Genomic DNA, 18,498 nt, shown 5'->3' with positions numbered 1-18,498 from the left:
AATGCTTCTGTTACATAAATATGGGCTGTTTTTGACAATACATTGTACATATATCCGGTACTAGCACCATTAAGTCATGCTAAATTATTAAAATCTTCATAATTCTAGCATATCAGTTAAATTCTAGACAGTTTTCGTGTAAAACGAAAGTGGCCGCATTCGTGTTCATCCTTAATATTGAAATGTAAGTTGTATTTGATGATAATACATAATATATATAAAGGTTGAGGATGAACACGGATTCGGCCACTTTCATTTTTACCAAAACCCATCTGAAAAGTGACATTTTTCGGCATATTTGGTAGATTTTTCATATTTGAGCTTGAATCGGATCGTTTTTTATGACCCAATCTTTCACATAAACTAATTAATTCGAATAAAATAGACACTTAAGTGTTTAATAAGTGGTCAAAATCTTTCGTCAGATGAACCTGAAATTTGAGGCCAAAATCGGCCCTTACCGGACCTACTCCTTTATACTTGCCATGTATATTTACCAATACCAGAGGGTGTGTCATAATATCTGTATTTCTGTGTCAAATGGTTTTCGATTTATACTTGATATACCAATGCAGACTTTTTCGTCGTGTAATTCATTTGTTTGCTAAACTAGCAAAAATAAAAATAATGATTCAAATATTTGAAATACGATAAATGAAGGAAGGGGTATTTTCTTTTAAGAAATATTAAGAGTATGAGGTTCCGTTTACTGAGTCATGCTTCGGTGTTGTTGTTTTTTTCATAATGTTAAAACAGTTTGGACAGCTCTTTCTATTTATTTATTTATTATATAAATGTATTTATTTTATTTTTTAATTGTTTAACCTTTTTAAAGATATCAATATTCTTTCATGTATCAAAATAAAACGGGATGTTATTGTTCCTTTTTAGGATTAATTGTTTAGTATTGTGATTTTCTAAATTGTTAAGAATACATTTCTTTAGCTGCTTATACAGTCGTGTGCCAAAAGTTACATTATAATACTGTCATAGAGTCATTTTATAGCTCAATTTATATTTTTGTGATATTATAAATCTCATGTATTATCATACAAGCATTGTTATTTAAAGCTAGGTTCACACTGTCAATCAGATCAACTCGATGAACGCGATTGTCCAAAATTCCTCGACCAAGCGTTACAAAATTCTTGATCAAGCCTGTTTACGACTTCTACCCGACTGCTATCCGACTGTACACGACCTTAACTCGACCATTCACGACTCCTTAATGACTCCATCACGACTCCAACCCGACCACTAATTGAATACATATTCGTTAGTTCCGACCAATTCACGATCGCTAAACGGTCTTAACTCGACTAGCTAGACCAAATAAACTATACTCGATCTCAGCCTGATTTCGACAAGACCAGACAAACCTTATCGGGCATTGGTCGGGTATGTACAATTTCAGTATACAAACGCCTGAATTTTTTTTTAAATGACCCGCTGCAGCGGAGGGGGTATTTATTAAGTGTTACTTTTGTCCGTCCGTCCGTAAGTACGTACGTACATCCACACAATTATTTTCCGTTCTCTTATTTTATTTTGCCTCAAAATGCATAATTCTTCAAACATATGAGCCTTGCAAGCGTCAGCCCTGAAATCTCAGTTGCTTCAACCAGCGCGAAGCACAGATTTCTAAGCTAGTGAGACTCAAGAGGACAGATATTAATGAATACGGAATAATTTTGTATTTTTGTTTATATCTGCGAATTTTTATTTGCATCGAAAAACCCGATCGGAGTGTCACAAGTGGAGCAGGAGAAGCTCACCCATCTGAACCAACAAGTTCAACCCTGATTTGTGTAGGGTTCGGTGGCTCAATCTTTAAAGTTTTCTGTGTACAGTGTTTCGTGAACCCTTGATTTCCTGTTTTTCGGAGGGGATATATTGTGTTGTCAGTTTTATCAGTTATAGTTTTTGATTGTCGTCTTGGTATCGTCTTTCTCTAGTGTGTCTGTTAGATCGATGAGTGCAAAATCAAAATCTGAATTATTTCAAAACAAAATGATAAACAGTGTGGATTAAGCAAAAATTAAATTAAAGCAATATATCTTGAGGGAAGAAAGTTCTTATGATGATTTTAAGGTAAAATATTCCATGAAAAGTAATTGCATTTTAACAAAAAGGAAACTTATGTATCCTAGTAAATCTCCAAAAGGCGTTCTACATCTACAAGATGGATGTCGTTTTTAAATCTCACTTCCATGCATAACCATTCAGTTATAATAGTTAATTGATAATACTCGGACATTTATATCACATCTTGTGTTGGAAAGATTTTATTTTTATACCTTATCTCCATTTGTTTCTTTAGATGTAGATATATTTTCTCAAGATTACTCCATGTGTATTGATATTATGATACATAAATAGATATTACGTAGAATACAAATACATTATCTCTCTAATTCTGTTTATAACAAAAACTTAAATACCACCATTTAGCCCTCAAGGAATGGTTTACTTTTGTTAATTAAAACTAAATAACCATCTTAATCTCCGTTGGTTTTCAGTTCAGTTGGTGTATGCTGACGGATGAACAGCATGTCCTCTTTCTGTGGGAATTCGTCACTCTGGGTAAGTTACAGTCTTTAAATAACCATAACATGTTGCTTTTTACTGAACATCTTGTTTGTATTTTTTTTAAACGTGAAGAATTAGTTTTGACAGATGAAATTATAAGAGATTACCTTTCGGTAATAAATTTTATCCATGACATTGTAATATTTTGAACTTTTCACTTTATATTTTTTAAATTTCCAACTTATTTTTATTTGTATGGTTTTATTGTCTCCTTCATTTTACCATGCCCATTTTATATAAAGTTAATTGTTTATCAGTAAATTTAATCGTATAGTTTTTTATGCAATATATTTCAAAATCAGTTTTTTTATTTTTTCTAACAATTATACATAGTTTTTTTTATGATTTTCTAACAATGTTTTTTTTTCACTTCTTTTAAAAGTTATAAGAGATCTTTTGTATTTTATAATAATAATAATAATAATAATAATAATAATAATAATAATAATAATAATTTTACATAAAGGATAAATTTAGTTCCTGAATTCTATTTTAATCAGAATATTAGTACTGTTTTTAACATTTTGTTTTAATGATTTTATAGAGAGACGAACAGCTATCAGCTTCTGGTCCTAACTTTACGGATTGTTTCCGGAACATCGTTCCCGTGTTCATACCGGTGGTATGGCTGATTCTAGGCATGCCCTTTTACATCTACAATATTATCAAACGGCAGAGACAACAAATTCCTCTGACACCACTCAGTATTGTGAAAACTGTAAGTTAAAACTAGTCGTGTAATTTCATTTCCTTCATAACTTGTGTGTATCTCCAAACTTCTTTTTACCCGTAAATAATTTACTCACGTTCCGTATTTATGGCCATCCAACCTTTTCTTTAAACGGTTATATATTTTTTTCATTTCTGTCATAATAAAGATAAAATCCATTTGTTCTGTTGTCTTTAAGAAAAAATGAGTGCATTGCATTTGCTATTGGAAATCCTAACTAAATGTGACACATTTCCTTATCATATTAACAAAAAAGTACAAGAATGCAAATATGATGAAGTTGGACGTGAAAAAATAAATATGATTTTTTTTCATGAGATGACAGATTTGTCTTACCAGAAATTATTATCTTATATTTTGGAACAATAGATGACAAACTATGAACATGTTCTTGGATTAATTTGCACTTCTCATAAGTGCAAATTGGAACCACACTTTTTTTTGTCGTAGAATCATCAAATTTGGCAATAATGTACCTCTGGGGATAAATAACACAATACAAAAATAAATTTGATATGGCTCGCCCGGTTCGGCAACTGGAGCGAAAACAGTGACAAAATCCTGTAGGATATTTTTTTCTCCCATAGGATTTTTAAAAATCCTACAGGATTTTGAGAAATCCTATAGGATAAAGTCATAATCCCGTAGGATATTTTAAATATCCTATGGGATATATAAATCCTATCGGATTTATTTGTCCTATAGGAAAATTTATCTCCTATGGGATTAAATTAATATCCTATGGGATTTTAAATCCTGTAGGATTTTCAAAAAAAGTGTTAAATCCGATAGGATTTTTTTTATCCTATAGGATTATCATGAAAGACTTTTTGACAGAAACTAATGTCCCTTAGGATATTTTTTTCTCCTAAGGGATTTATTTTGTCCTGTGGGATGTTTTTTCTCCCATGGGATATTTTTTTCTCCTACCGGATTTTTTTCTCTCCCTTAGGATAAATTTTGTCCTGTAAGATATTTTGTTTTCCCTTAGGATTTACTTTGTCCTATAGGATTATGTTTTCTCCCATAGGATTAAATTTTGATACGTTTTGTCATCTAAGATGGATTCGTCAGTTTTGTTGGTATCTTACAAACGTTAACAATTGTTGCTACATAGATATTGATCACTACGTAGCTACTACGATATTGAACTCAACCTTTGTATTTAGCCTAGCTGCTACATAGATATTGATACCAGGGATCAGTTCAATATCGTAGCAGCTACGTAGCGACTATGTAGCTGCTATCAAAATCTAAGTAATAACTAGTCTATAGCTACACGTTCAATAGTCAATATCTACGTAGCACTACGTAGCTGCTACGATATTGAACGCGTCCCAGGGTTGGGTTCAATATCGTAGCAGCTACGTACCGGCTACGTAGCTGCTATCAATATTTATGTAACAACTAGTCTATAGCTACACATTCAATAGTCAAAATCTACGTAGCACTTCGTAGCTGCTACGATATTGAACTCGACCCATCTACGTAACCGCTACGATATTGGACACGACCTTGGGTTGTGTTCAATATCTTATCGGCTATATAGGGCTATGTAGATTTATGACTTTTGAACGGGTGGCTAGCCTAGCTGCTACATAGATATTAATAGCAGCTAAGCTAGCTTCTCGTTCAATAGTCATAAATTTACGTCGCACTACGTAGCTGCTACGATATTGAACGCAACCCTGAAAAGGGTCGTTATAGTTTCAATAATTATCGAAACGGATACATGGAAATATTACTTTATAGGATTGTGCAAATCTTGCCTTCGTATATGGTTTTCATGATATTAATTATTAATGAGTCTGTTTAATAAATGTTGTTTGTTTTACGTCCTGTGGCAAATATTACATGTATGTTCATAACGAGAACACAATAGGTAGGCTTTTCATAGCAAATATAAAAGGTCGACTGAGAGAATGGACATGGAACTTGGAATGGTAATGCAAAATGAGGATATATTGAATAAAATACAGAGCTGCCTCAATTAATTGTGCAAGAGTACCAAATGTGCAGAAGTCTTCCGTGCATGAAATCTATGCTTAAATCGACCATCGTTTTTCAAGTACAGTTTTTAATAATATCAACCTGTAAATGCATTTTGATGGCTTAAATAAAAGGGAGAGTTCTTTTAGATTGGATTATTTATAGCACTTTAGTTTTTTTGGTATGATACTATATTTCAGATTTCTCTTGGTTATGTTTTTGCACTTAGTGCGGGAAATCGTGGGTTCAAATCCCGGCCTGGTCAATCCAAATACGTCAACATTTAAAATTGCTGTTCCTCCGCTAAGCAAGTGGAATTAATAATTTGATTACACCTCTCCTCCATTACATGATATATCTGTAAAAAAAAGACTGGTATGCTCGAGTGGCTAAATGATGTCCAAATGCGGAGTGTTACCTTGTGAACTAGCACGTTAAAAATCTTTCTCGACACTATCAGTCTAGAACAGGGTTCATATTCAGTATAAAATTTGGAACTTGAATTTGTCTCTGGACAGGTCTGGATATAAGGCATATTCAACGTTCATTATATATCTACTAAATCGTTAATAAATAGAGAAGTATTTTCCTTGTACTGATTTTTATTTCATGTACTTGGTTTGATTTCCACGAATTGATATTATAAAAATGGTATGGTTAAACTTTTCACAAAATATGTATGTGCCTTTTGTGATATTTTTAATGGCAGGTAATATGAAATTAGCTCCTTACTTTATTTATACATGGAACGTTTTTGTTTGGCTTGATAAGGTGTATATGGATCTCTCTATAATAAAAAAAAAACCAAAAGACTGTAAAAAAAACTTTCAATATCTTGATTGTCTGTGTTGTTGGGTTGTTGTCTCATCAATATTTACTCTTAATCCCTTTTTTCGAACTCAAAGGGTAGACTTCAGCACAGAAATATTGTCCACTCTTGACTTCATCAGCTCGACTTTCGACTTAACCTTGCTGAAAAAGTAAAGCCCCCCTCCCCCTATTCCTACCAACGTGAAAATTAGTTAACAGACTAAGATGGCCACTACGATGCTTTATGCTGTTGTTTTTTAATCGCTGCCTATTGCAGCTATCATTCCCGGTTTTGGACAGAATAAAAAGTAGATGTGGTTCGATTGTGAATGAGACAACTTCAAACTATTGCTTTCCACCAAGGTCCACATGAAGCTGATGAACGCAAATTTATATAAAAAAAAGAAGATGTGGTATGATTGCCAAAGAGACGAATGACATAGAAATTAACAACTATACATGTAGTTCACCTTACGGCTTCCCACAATGAGCAAAGCTTTTGTATCTAATTTTATTTTATATGATTAATGTATTGCCTTGTGTCGTTTCTTTTGTTTACTAGTATATTGAATGTCTCTGGTGGTATGAATCTTACTTCATGAAATTTAAAATTATACCCTTTTTCAATAATAGGCTATCGCAATAAAGATATAAGCTTAATAAAATAATTATTTCAGATTTTCACTCGTTCAGGAAATGTCATACGGGACAAGAATGAGTTTTAATGGCGAAAAATATTTTTTTAAACAAATGTGCATGTGTAAGCTGTGTGATGTTCTATTCTATCAGGAGTTTCAGAAAAGGGGGAATAAAAACAATTATGCCAAAAAAACAGTTTAACTTGGGAAGCTTTCTTTGGTATTCAATGTTACATTAAACAAAAATAGTTATTCTTTTGTAGATTTAGAACTTTGAACACAATTAAAAAAATGTCTATTGAAATTGGTAGATGGCAAACAAGTTAAAGAGAACATTTTATTTATTATATATACTTTATGTAAAATTAGGTGAAATTGAGGACGAGTTTCATTATAAAGTTGAAACAAAACGAAAAGTGTATTTAACGTTTTTTGTAAATAGCTTCTCAAATATTGAATTGATTTTATCAAAACAAAAAGTATAAGATCAAAAATTAAATTTTCTATCAAGATTCTTTATTTCTTATAAAACCAAGTTTAATGGTACAAGGAACGATATTTTTACATATAATAACATACAGATTTTGCGCATGACAAGTTTGCACAAAACGAGCAACAAGAATGAGAGATTGGGGATCAACCTGGAGAACATACGTCTATATTGATATTTCTAATTAATTTACACAAATTTTTCAATACACGAATATTTTTTGAAATAAATAAAGTGCCGAATGCATATCTATACCACATCTTCCTATATCTCGCACTCACACCACATCTTCCTATATCTATAACTTGCCTTGGGTATACTTTTTATGTCCCTATTCGTACAGGAAGTCCTGTGTTGTTATTTAGACGTACCGATCCACAATATCTGACACACATTTGCAAAACAGGTCATTTGTAATATAAGCTGGAAAAATTTCATAGTTTTAGAATAAAGCGGAGCATCGCGCACCGGACCACCCCCATGACGAACCTCATTTTTTTTTAAAGTGTCTATTTTTTCAATAACTAGCTAATTAATAAATTAACACTTAAGATTAATCCTTTCATCGCACTAATTGGTTATGAATTACCTGGATACCTGGAGGTGTCACAATGATAGAATACGGATCAATGCGTTTCACCTGTATACATGTAATTAAATTGTCAAAACAGCTCGTCAATATGAAGATTAGTTGATTGTTGGTTGCTTAACGTCCAGTGGCAAATATTTCATGCATATTCAGGACGAGAACAAGTTCACAAAAAAATACAATAGGTAGGTGGATACGATAGAGGCCATCTGGGATGATGGTCGGGGGAATTTGGACTGCCACTGGAAAATGAGGGTATATTGGATAGGGACAGAAATTTTGCCTTGCAACAGGACCCCTCAAAGAGTTGTTGCAAGGGTTCTTAACGTGCAAAGAGCGTGGCACTCTCTTTACACGAGGCATCGGATTTAACGTCCCCCTTCTGACTGGACGTGACTGCGAACTTGATACATTCCGCACAGCCAAACGGACGCCCCACTTCGGCAAGCGTTTTACTACCGGTCAGGAGAAGACCAAGTGACCATATTTTTATACCCCAGTCACCTTAGGGGTTTCAATATGAAGAAGTTGACTTTCCAAATATTTCTGTTATCTTAAAAATCATAGCTACCATGGGGGTGACGAGTTGCGAATGTAAGCGATCCAAGAGTGAGTTATCACTTTTAAAAACCTACCTGAGAACAACTATGGGGCAATCGCGTTAAACGGACTTGCGTTGATGCATGTGCACTACAGTTTGGAACTTAACATAAAACAAATTATAGATAACTTTGCAAGGAAACACCCGTGATGCATGATGTTGAATGACCTGATAAACGACTCTTTGTTTAATTAGTAAATTTTGAACAATTTTACGTAGAACTATTTTTACCGATTCGGAACATTTTAGCTAAACTTTTTTTACAGCTTGCCTAATTCAGATGACAGTTGTATGTTGTGCTATTTTAGATTGCAAGATATTGTATAGAGTCTTAAATAAAAATCAGCTTTACATGTCTTTAAATTCCTTTACCTAGGAATATGTGCATTGCATGGTGTTGTCCAAATTCATGATCTTCCATAATGTCGAAGGTATTTTTTAACCTTTTTCATACCATTCAATATTCATTTGGGACCACCCCCAAATTTGTTTCTGGATCCGCCACTGAATGGAACCACAATTCAAAATTTTTGTGTTTACTTTGCCTTTGTTTTATTTTGTTTCTAAGGAAATTACTATGTAAGCTTCTTTGTTTATTTAAAGAAGCCAATTTTGAGATACAAAGTGAGAAACAAAGCTTTTGCGATTTTATTTCCTTATTTACAACACTAGAGTTTACAGACTATCATTATACCTTGAGAGACATATGAGAGTATGTGGCGTCCGTGGGGTTCTTCAAATTCGATTACAGAAGTAATATAGAAAAACTCCAAGGGGTAAATACTATATTACGTTTTTAAAAGAGAATATAAATCATAACTGTCTTCTATGAACGATAACTTTAAAACTGATGTCAATGCTTTTTTTTTAACAATTCATCTTTATTCAACAATTGAAGATGAATACCATTTTATTGTATAATGTAATAAGCAGTGATGTAAGAAATATAATTCACAATGTGCATGGGAGAACTAAATAATTTAGTTAACTTAATCATATATATGACTCTAAAGCCCGTTCTGTCATTATTAAGAGACGCTAAAGAACTGGACAACTGTGGAAATATAAGATTTTAAGATTTGGAAATAAATGAAATTGGTGTCACAAATGGTATGTCTGCTTGTATTTGATTTTCTTTTATAAATATGTATGATGCTCTTATACACAATTATTAATGGTTGTTTTACTTCGCTTAGTTATAGCATTTAACAAATAACTCTTCGTATTCTTATTTTCGGCATCAAATAAAATTTATAATGGAATATTTTTTAAAAGACAAGGAAAATGAAAAAAAATATATACAACAAAAATAAGCAAAAGGAGATGTGGTATGGCTGTCAATGAAACACCTATCCACAAACGTTGAAATTGAAGTAGCTGTAAGAAATAAATAAGTCATATTTACAGTCTAAAAATGTGTTTAGCCGGGGCCTGAACATCAAATTACACATATCTATACTTGTAATGCATTTGTAAACAAGTTCGTACCCTAAATATGTTCCTCTCCTAAACATGTCGAGGAAAGTGTTTAACCCTATATGTATTTAACCTTACCACATGTTAAAGATAAACATGTTTGGTACTGCCTCTTATAAATAAGTGAAACATTCTCAGTAAATCACATCAGAACTTAGATCAGACTAAAACCTCACTTAAACTGAATATATTTGTTTTTGTAGAACAGGAGTTTAGTATCCCATAAAACATAAATCATTATATAGAGACCTAGGCAGCAAAGATAGTCATTAGAATCTTTTTGCATTTGCCTGTGTTCTATCCTTTTAAAAACCTTGCGGTGAGGCATGGTTTCTGACATCAGAAAAAAAAGTGAAGTATAGGCCACTGGACGTTAAGCAACCAAGTATTAAACCTCACCTTTCCGTGAAGTGTTTACAATTATTTGTATTTAAAAAAAAAAAAAAAAAAAAAGGATAAACATTTCCAAAAACTGAAAATATTTGAGAAGACGCTATTACCTTAGAAGTAAAAAATTTACCAGACAGAATAAACACGGCAGAAACAAACAAACGAAAAAAAACCAAGATACCATATACATGTTAAAATCGGTATATACAAGCGGATTATAAACGGGACAGGGTTGAGCGAACATGAATTTCTACTGATTACACTAAAGGTGGCAATCAACCGATTGAAGCACGTGTCCAGAAAATATTAGATAACTTTCTAATTAAAAATGACATAATTATAAAATTTGATTTTATGATTTTTTACAAAGTCTTTTTCTAGATGCCATATCCGTTGTGATAGTATCTTTCCATCAGGTCATTAGTGTACAATTTTGTTCTTAGTGCACTAAGGAGGTCCTTTGTAGTATTTCTACGAATCCCATGATTTACATGTATGCTGAGGGAAAAGTCGCACATGTTTTTATAAGTAGGACGAAAGTCACAAAAATGTAATCAAAGTGTACACGTTGGGAAAAAGTCTGTGAGAAAGGTTTAAATAATTTTATTTAACATCTTCATATTTTTTTCTGCGAAATCATAACTTTGCTAGCCGTTAAGACGGAACGATATTCCATACCGCAGATACCATTTAATGATAGACTTTGTAAATTTTGTAGTTCGAACTGTGTGGAAAACGAAATACATGTTTTAATGGTCTGTCTATTATATACAGACTTCCGATATGAACTTTTTAAAACATCACGTGAACATATTAACTTTGACAGAATGAACACAGAGAAAAGATGTATTGCTCATATGAACTGTAAATACAAACAAAAGTTTTTAGCTCGTACAATAAATAGTTTTTTTATTAGAAGAAAAAAGTTTTTATGAAATTATGATTTACAAACAATATATCTTCAGTATTATTTTTGTCTTTCTTTGTGCATATTTGTTTCTTACATAAAGGTTACTGTGATGTGTTTCAAATAAAATCCCAAGTTTATATACCTTTATTTTCTTTTGCAAAGATAATTTCAATTGACAATTTTATTATAATATCCATCATCAGAATATTAGCATTTTAATAAAGATTTTATTCGTTTATTTTGTTATCAGGGACATATAATACATATGTATTATATGTCTCTGCTTATATCAAATGTGGATATTATTTTAATTTCATCAAAGATTTACTAAACAAATCCTGGATTTCATTGATAAAGATGTGTGTGTAACTATACAAATCCTTGTTGTAACTAATTCATAATTGTATATATTTTAATTAATTTTATTGTAAATTTAGTGTCTCGTAATTTTATGAATCTTTGTTTTAACTGTAAGACCAATGTGCGACACTATAATGAAATAATCATTATATTCTTCTTTTATATTTAATCTCAATTACCAGATTAAAATTTCACACCTAATTGAACATTGCAGATGTACGCTGACCACTATGTGTATATGGGCGTATACCAAGAAACTGCTAGGTGTGAAAATAAGATGTGTCAATTGTATGAGGACCTGTACGGGGGTCCTTAAGTCTATAATTGTTCAGTCTTTTTCTGTGTTCTTTATATATATATAAGCACTTCGTCATTCTCTATTCCTTATCTTTTTCTCTATGTTTCTGTAGTCATTATTTATTTTCCTTTATTCGGCACTTTTAACCCATTATTCACTATTCATCGACCCCATCCTGACCCTCTTTTTTAATGAACCGTTAGGAAATACGTCTCGAAGGTGGCAGCATACATCACAGTCCACGACATTATAAACTAGTAAGGCACACCATGGAAGTATTATACTTCCATGGGCACACATACTGCTGGTGATCAACCTTTGATTTATAAACTAGAATAAATATACTAAAATTTTTTAAAGATAATATATATTTTTTACAATTTCGTTCGTCCGTTTTTTATCGACAAATGGTTCAGTTTTTTTTTCGCAGTTTTAAGTAACGTTATAATATATATATTTTATAGAATAGCTTAAAAGCAGATACATATCTTTATTTCGTGTCAAACCATTTCTTGGAACTTGTGAAGCTTTTTATGATAAATGGAATATTTTTTTTCCCGATTGACCTATTGATATCCATAATTTGTTTTATAAACCAATTGAAATACCAAACACATGACGAAAAAACAGTCGCCGAAAAAACATATTCATAGTCAAACTATTTGTACACACGTGCGTGATTAGCGGTCCATGGTTGAGTGATCATGAATTTCAATCGATTACACAGATTGCAATCAATATTGAACGTGGCATGTGTCGATAAAACATTAAATTTTGTAATTCTTAAAGATGTTATTAATATAAAATATTGAATTATTTATTTTGAAATAGTTTACTTCTATAATTCATTCCCTAGTGCCAATTATATCATATCGTCTGGTCCCTTGTACTTGCATCACTTTTTATTAAAATTGTCATAAGAATCTTTCGACAATTTCGTTCACACAGATGAAGCTTTAAAAAGTTGAAAAATATTTTCACAAGTCCAACAGTTGACGTGCTTTCTTTATCATGTTTAAGCATGCGAAAATGTATTCTTAAAAAATCTAAGAGACACAGAAAACGTAATACTACTAGTATACGAAATCATTCAATTTTGCATAAAGATGATAACTCTAACTTAAAAAAAAAAACGTTCAGAAATATGAAAAGGAAAAGATGGACTTCTTTCTTGACCACAATACAAAACTAGTAAACGGTGAATGTATATGTACTACTGTAGACTTTGTTATGATGACCTTTAACTTAATAAATATTTATTTTTTATTATTTTAATCAACAGGTATACCTTAATTAAATTTTTTCCGGAATAGTAATTTCTTTTTCTTGAAAAGTAATACCAATTTGCGGAAACGTAAAAACGCCGCTACTTATTTCGGAAAAGTAATGCACGAAAATGCGGAAACGTGAAATTGGACTTTTGGAAAAAAAATAACTACTAAAGGACATGTTAGCGCCGACATGAGTTGTAAGAAAAGATTTCCAAAACAACCATATCATTAAGAAGGAATGTTTACATGCTATACTCTCGTACTAGTATTACAGGGTTCTTGTGGCGTTCACCTTAGACATACATCTTTTTAACGATGTTTAACAAGAAAATCCCTATTTAGCGGACAAGCAATTTTTTCCCCCTGTTATTGAATATCGAGAAAGAAAATAAATCCCGAAATTAATTTGGAAATTTGATACTCAATAGTTTCCCATCAAAATATTCACAATTAGTGTTCGTCCAGTGGCATACATAACAATCTTATTTCTATATGCAATCAACAATGAGCAAAACCCTAACCTTGTAGTCATTTATAAAAGACCCGAAATGATAAATGTAAAAACAATTCAAACGAGAAAACTAACGGCCTGATTTATGTACAAAATGTGAAAATTCCTTGATAACCTGAATTTTCTTAATTATTTGCCTACAATATATAAATCACTGTTTAACAAAAATAAAAAATAAAATTCTGGGACTATTATATTAACGTTAGTATAATAGTCCAAGAATTAAAGTGTTGATAAAATAAGAGCCTCACATTTGAAAGTTTTAAAACATTTCGAAGATAAAAAAAAAAAAGTAAAAAAATATACAAAACAGACTTTTTCGTTCATTTTGTAACATGAATGAGGCAGTTAGTTTTCTCGACTGAATTGTTTTACATTGTCATTTCGGGGCCTTGTAAAACAGACTATGCGGTATGGATTTTGCTCATTGTTGAAGGCCGTACAGTGACCTATAGTTGTTTATTTTTGTGACAATTTGGTCTCTTGTGAAATGTGGTCTCATTGGCAATCATACCACATCTTTTTTATATATTTAAATCATTTTACAAGACATCAAATTGTTATTTTGTGTTACTGTTGCAGACAATTCTTTTCAAATATTAAAAATTATTTTAATTAATTGGAATTTTGCATTTGCACCCGCTTGAAAAAAATAAAAACATATAAAGAAGCAACATCGAAATTCTCTGTACTTTAAGCGGCATTTTCACATGAGTAAAATATAAGGTCAACGTTTGAAACTTTTTCAGTCTTGTTCCGTCTTGTTCCATAACTTTCAGTCTTGTTCCGTCTTGTTCCGTATTTTTCAGTCTTGTTCCGTAACTTTCTACCCAGTCGTATAAACGAATCGTCGACAAGTGCGTACATTTTTTGGAACAACGTCAAAATCGTTGTTTTATTAGGAACGTCGTGTAACGCTAAGTGGCACCAATACCGTGCGTAACGTCAATATAAATCTGTGATTTTACTATGTCCACATCTTCGATGAACCAAAGCAAGTTAAACACCGACCTGTATCTAAATCAAATTGGTTCTCTTCTTCTTCTTCGTCTTCTTCTTTTGGTAAACAATAGTCTATCGACATTCGATGATTACATACTGTTGGCATACGTGGACTAGTCTATTTACAAAACTTTTACCCCAATTTATTCAAAATATATGTTTTTTTCTTATGTTTAATGTATACATGTATATATTTTAAATTGCGCTATAGTTCCGTAACTTTCTACCCAGTCGTATAGACGAATCATCGACAAGTGCGTACATTTTTTTAAATCAATATTTCTGGTATGTTCCAATCTGTCCTTCACTATTGACATCGAGTATATATTACATTTTCCCAAAGTCAACCTTAAAAAAAATATTTAAATAGATTGTAATTTCATCAAATCTTATTTTTTGGGTATTATTTATATTTTTATTTTACACCAGAAATGTTATTTATAAACAAGCGTATGAGTTTAGTTATGACAAGTAAGACAGAGTTGTATATTATACATCTGATAGTTCAAAATGGAAAGTTATAAGTTATCGGCAGTGTACACTGAATATTACCTGCAGAAGTGAAACGATGCATGAACTTGCAAGTCCGACAGGAAATCGCTTGAATACCTGGAAGTGTCACCTCACACCCCTTACAATACCTTTGGAAGTAATACCTTAAGCCATGCTGGTGATCAGATGAGGGAAGATCAGAATTTATTTGAAAAAAGTTTATTACTTTAAAGAATTATGAACAAATTATATTTTCGAAAACAATTTTCACGGAACACTTATTCATGATTTCAACTTTGACTCTTTACTTAATTCCAATATTAACAGTTTAAAAACAACAGACCATGGTAATTTAAAAAAAATGCAAAAATTTTCCGTATAAAGTTAGTTAGTCCATGGAAGTAATATTACTTCCATGGTTAGTCGAATAAAACAACAGTACGATTGACAAGATATCGACACGCAATTACGACTACATCCTTATTCTTTCAAAAAGAGATTCCCAGGCAACCTCAGAATATAAAGTTTCAGGTTTTGTAAATATTAGTAGACCTGTTACTATTCTTGCGGCCTCTAATTGCAAATTTTCTAATTTCCAAGGATCCGTGTTGAAGGCTGTTCTTTGACCTATTCAATTTTTAAATAAAATATGTTTAAACTAAACGCAGCCTTGGCTATAAAAAGCCTCAAATGTTGAAGGCTATTCTTTGACCTATTAAATTTTTAATAGTCTTCAAATTTCAACAAAATACCGCGTAAGGGACCACAACTTGGAAATGGAGATAGGTTTTTATAAAAAAAAAAAAATCAAAGAGAACACAGAGTGTGTAAAGTTTTAAAATTTTTGATGGATACGAACATTTTTCTCCATTGCCGAATCAACTGTAATATTACTTTAGCACTCATACCACTAATTATATTTATATCTATTTTCAGCATAGAATATCTCAGTTTGTTATTGTCGACATTTCTATTACATTTTCTTGATAAAACTTTTTAATACATGTATAAACATTTTAACAAGCTCACCATATTCTAATTTAAGAGTTGGCGCCCATCAAAGCCATGCACACGAAAATATTTATAGGAAGAGAAATAAAACAAAAGCAAAATGATTTGTCCTTTTAATCTCTGAAATTATCAGCAATAATGATTTTTTTTTAAGTTTTAGTTACGAATGATATTCTGGGTGTGTCTTAACACTGCTAAGGACTGATAACATGCCACTAAGAACTAGATGGAGAGCTGTTACATGCAATTTCTTTTCATATTACGGTAGAAATTGATATTTAATGCATAAATTTCAAATTTTATAGAAAAATAATAATAAATTAAGGAGATATTCAACATTATTTAGACACGTGCCTGTTTTTCTTTGATATGCCGAAAATCCATGAACCGTTTGACACGTGTCAAATTACATATTAATTGATTACACGGGAATCCTTTTGGTAAAGTTGGATACTAATAAATGAATTGTTGTTGAAATTCTATTAACAAAAAAATCTGAATGAAGAAGTATTTTCTCAAGTGTATATTTCTTGTAAATAATAAATTTGTCACCAGAGAAATATATCTAATGTCGGATTTTTATTTGATGTTCATATTAATAAGTGACTGAAATACAAATTTTTATAGATATTGAATTCACATTTATATATATTTTTTTTAAAGTACGTGCTGAAGTTTGGATAACCGGCAGATGCTTGTTGCGTTTTCATTAAATTCATCTTGTTATTGGGCTGTGATAAGCCCGGTAGTACCGAAAAATTAATCTAATATTTCGTAGCGTTCTTTGTCTCTTGAACCAATTTTATTTTTCAGGTGGTCGGACACATTATCTATAATGTGTTTTGTACCCGTATCTCTATTCTGTTTATTTTTTCTTGCAAGCGTGCTTTAATGTGGTGACAGGCGACGACGGACATGCGTTTGAACAATAGACTGGTTTGGAGCTGGAACACTTTAGTTTGTTTCTTATGGTGCACTGTTCAAAATTTATTTTCATATATGAAGACATTTTAAGAAATGTATAACTGGACAAAACGAAACCAATAAGATAATGCATTTTTACTACATGCAACACACTAAGTTCATATATGACCCGTTTGAGTAATATATTTCGGGCCTTCAACAGTGAGTAAAGCGCATAGCACATAGTCATTATTTCATAAATTATTTCGTACGATATGTTAAGCAGACAATTTGTTAAAAACAATACAAATCGGATTTCCTTCTGACTTACTTGCCACAGGCATTTGTCTCAGAAAAAAAATTCCTATATACCTTTTCTGAGACAAGTGCCTGTGATACTTGTTCTTCTTTAAGAAAAGTAGATTTAAAGAAATTATAGTTGAAAATATTTCTGTCGGCTTTTTCTTTTTTTCGCGTGATATATTTAGGTTTAAATATTCTGATTATATTGCATTACAAAAAATAATTATTTACACATCATGTGGTAAAGGCATATTTTCAAGGCATTCATACGAAGCATTCTCTTTCTCTGTCAGAATTATATCTTTAGCTCTAAATTTACACATACTGAAAAAAAAATCGTGAATACTGTACTAAAAACTGTGGAACATTTTTAAAACATTTGTCTCTTTTATATATTTGAAAATGAAACTTAATCTGACTTAAAATCGGGAAATGATTTTTTTAACTTCTTTTACTTTTAGAAGAATAATAAAATGTCGAAATATATACAAACAAATAAGTACCGTATGAAGCCTTTGTAAACAAATATCAAGCTGGTTGAAAACTAGTGGTTTGGATAAACCCCAAGAACGACACATAATTTTTTCTCTCTCAATTCCATCGTATTGTTTTAGTGAAACCATTTGTATATATACACGCATCTTTGTCGAAATTAAAATAAAAACAAAACACTTATCAATATATATATATTTTGTCTTCATATCTCTTACATAACAAGCTGACCACACTCTAACTTATTAGTCATTTAGTAGGCGCACATCAAAGTCGTGCACCTGTGGCAAATAACTTTGTCGGGAAAGAAGTAAAACAAAAACAAAATTATTTGTTCTGTAATCATTTTTCATAAGAACAACACATTTAATTATAAATATTAAGCATACATTTTTTTAGATACAATTGTTTATTACCTAAAATAAAAAGATTATGATTGTTTAATGAATTGTTTTGTCATTTGGCACGTGTCAAACGGTTCATTGATTTTCGGCATATCAAAGAAAAACGGGCACGTGCCTAAATAATGTTGAATATCTTGTTTATTTATGATTATTTTTCTATAAAATTTGAAATTTATGCATGAAATATCAATCTCTAACATAATATGTAAAAATAATACACACAACAGCACTCCTTCTAG

The 18,498-nt window shown here is 31.4% G+C and overlaps 1 protein-coding gene across 1 annotated transcript in view; it reads left to right on the top strand.

The window, feature by feature from the left end:
• The first annotated feature begins 2,509 nt into the window (after positions 1-2,509).
• Positions 2,510-18,498, top strand: part of LOC143064508 (ATP-binding cassette sub-family C member 3-like) — a 51,209-nt gene continuing 35,220 nt past the window's right edge. Inside the window, exons 1-2 of the mRNA XM_076237380.1 lie at positions 2,510-2,583; positions 3,134-3,307. Of these exons, the coding sequence (XP_076093495.1) occupies positions 2,542-2,583; positions 3,134-3,307 (216 nt within the window). The 5' untranslated portion in view covers positions 2,510-2,541. The remainder of the gene's footprint in view (positions 2,584-3,133; positions 3,308-18,498) is intronic.

This window comes from Mytilus galloprovincialis, chromosome 2 (assembly GCF_965363235.1).
Source record: "Mytilus galloprovincialis chromosome 2, xbMytGall1.hap1.1, whole genome shotgun sequence".
In the NCBI taxonomy this organism is placed as follows: Eukaryota; Metazoa; Mollusca; class Bivalvia; order Mytilida; family Mytilidae; genus Mytilus; species Mytilus galloprovincialis.
Note: the sequence above shows the minus strand (reverse complement) of the source record. Positions and strands in the feature narration are given on the sequence as shown.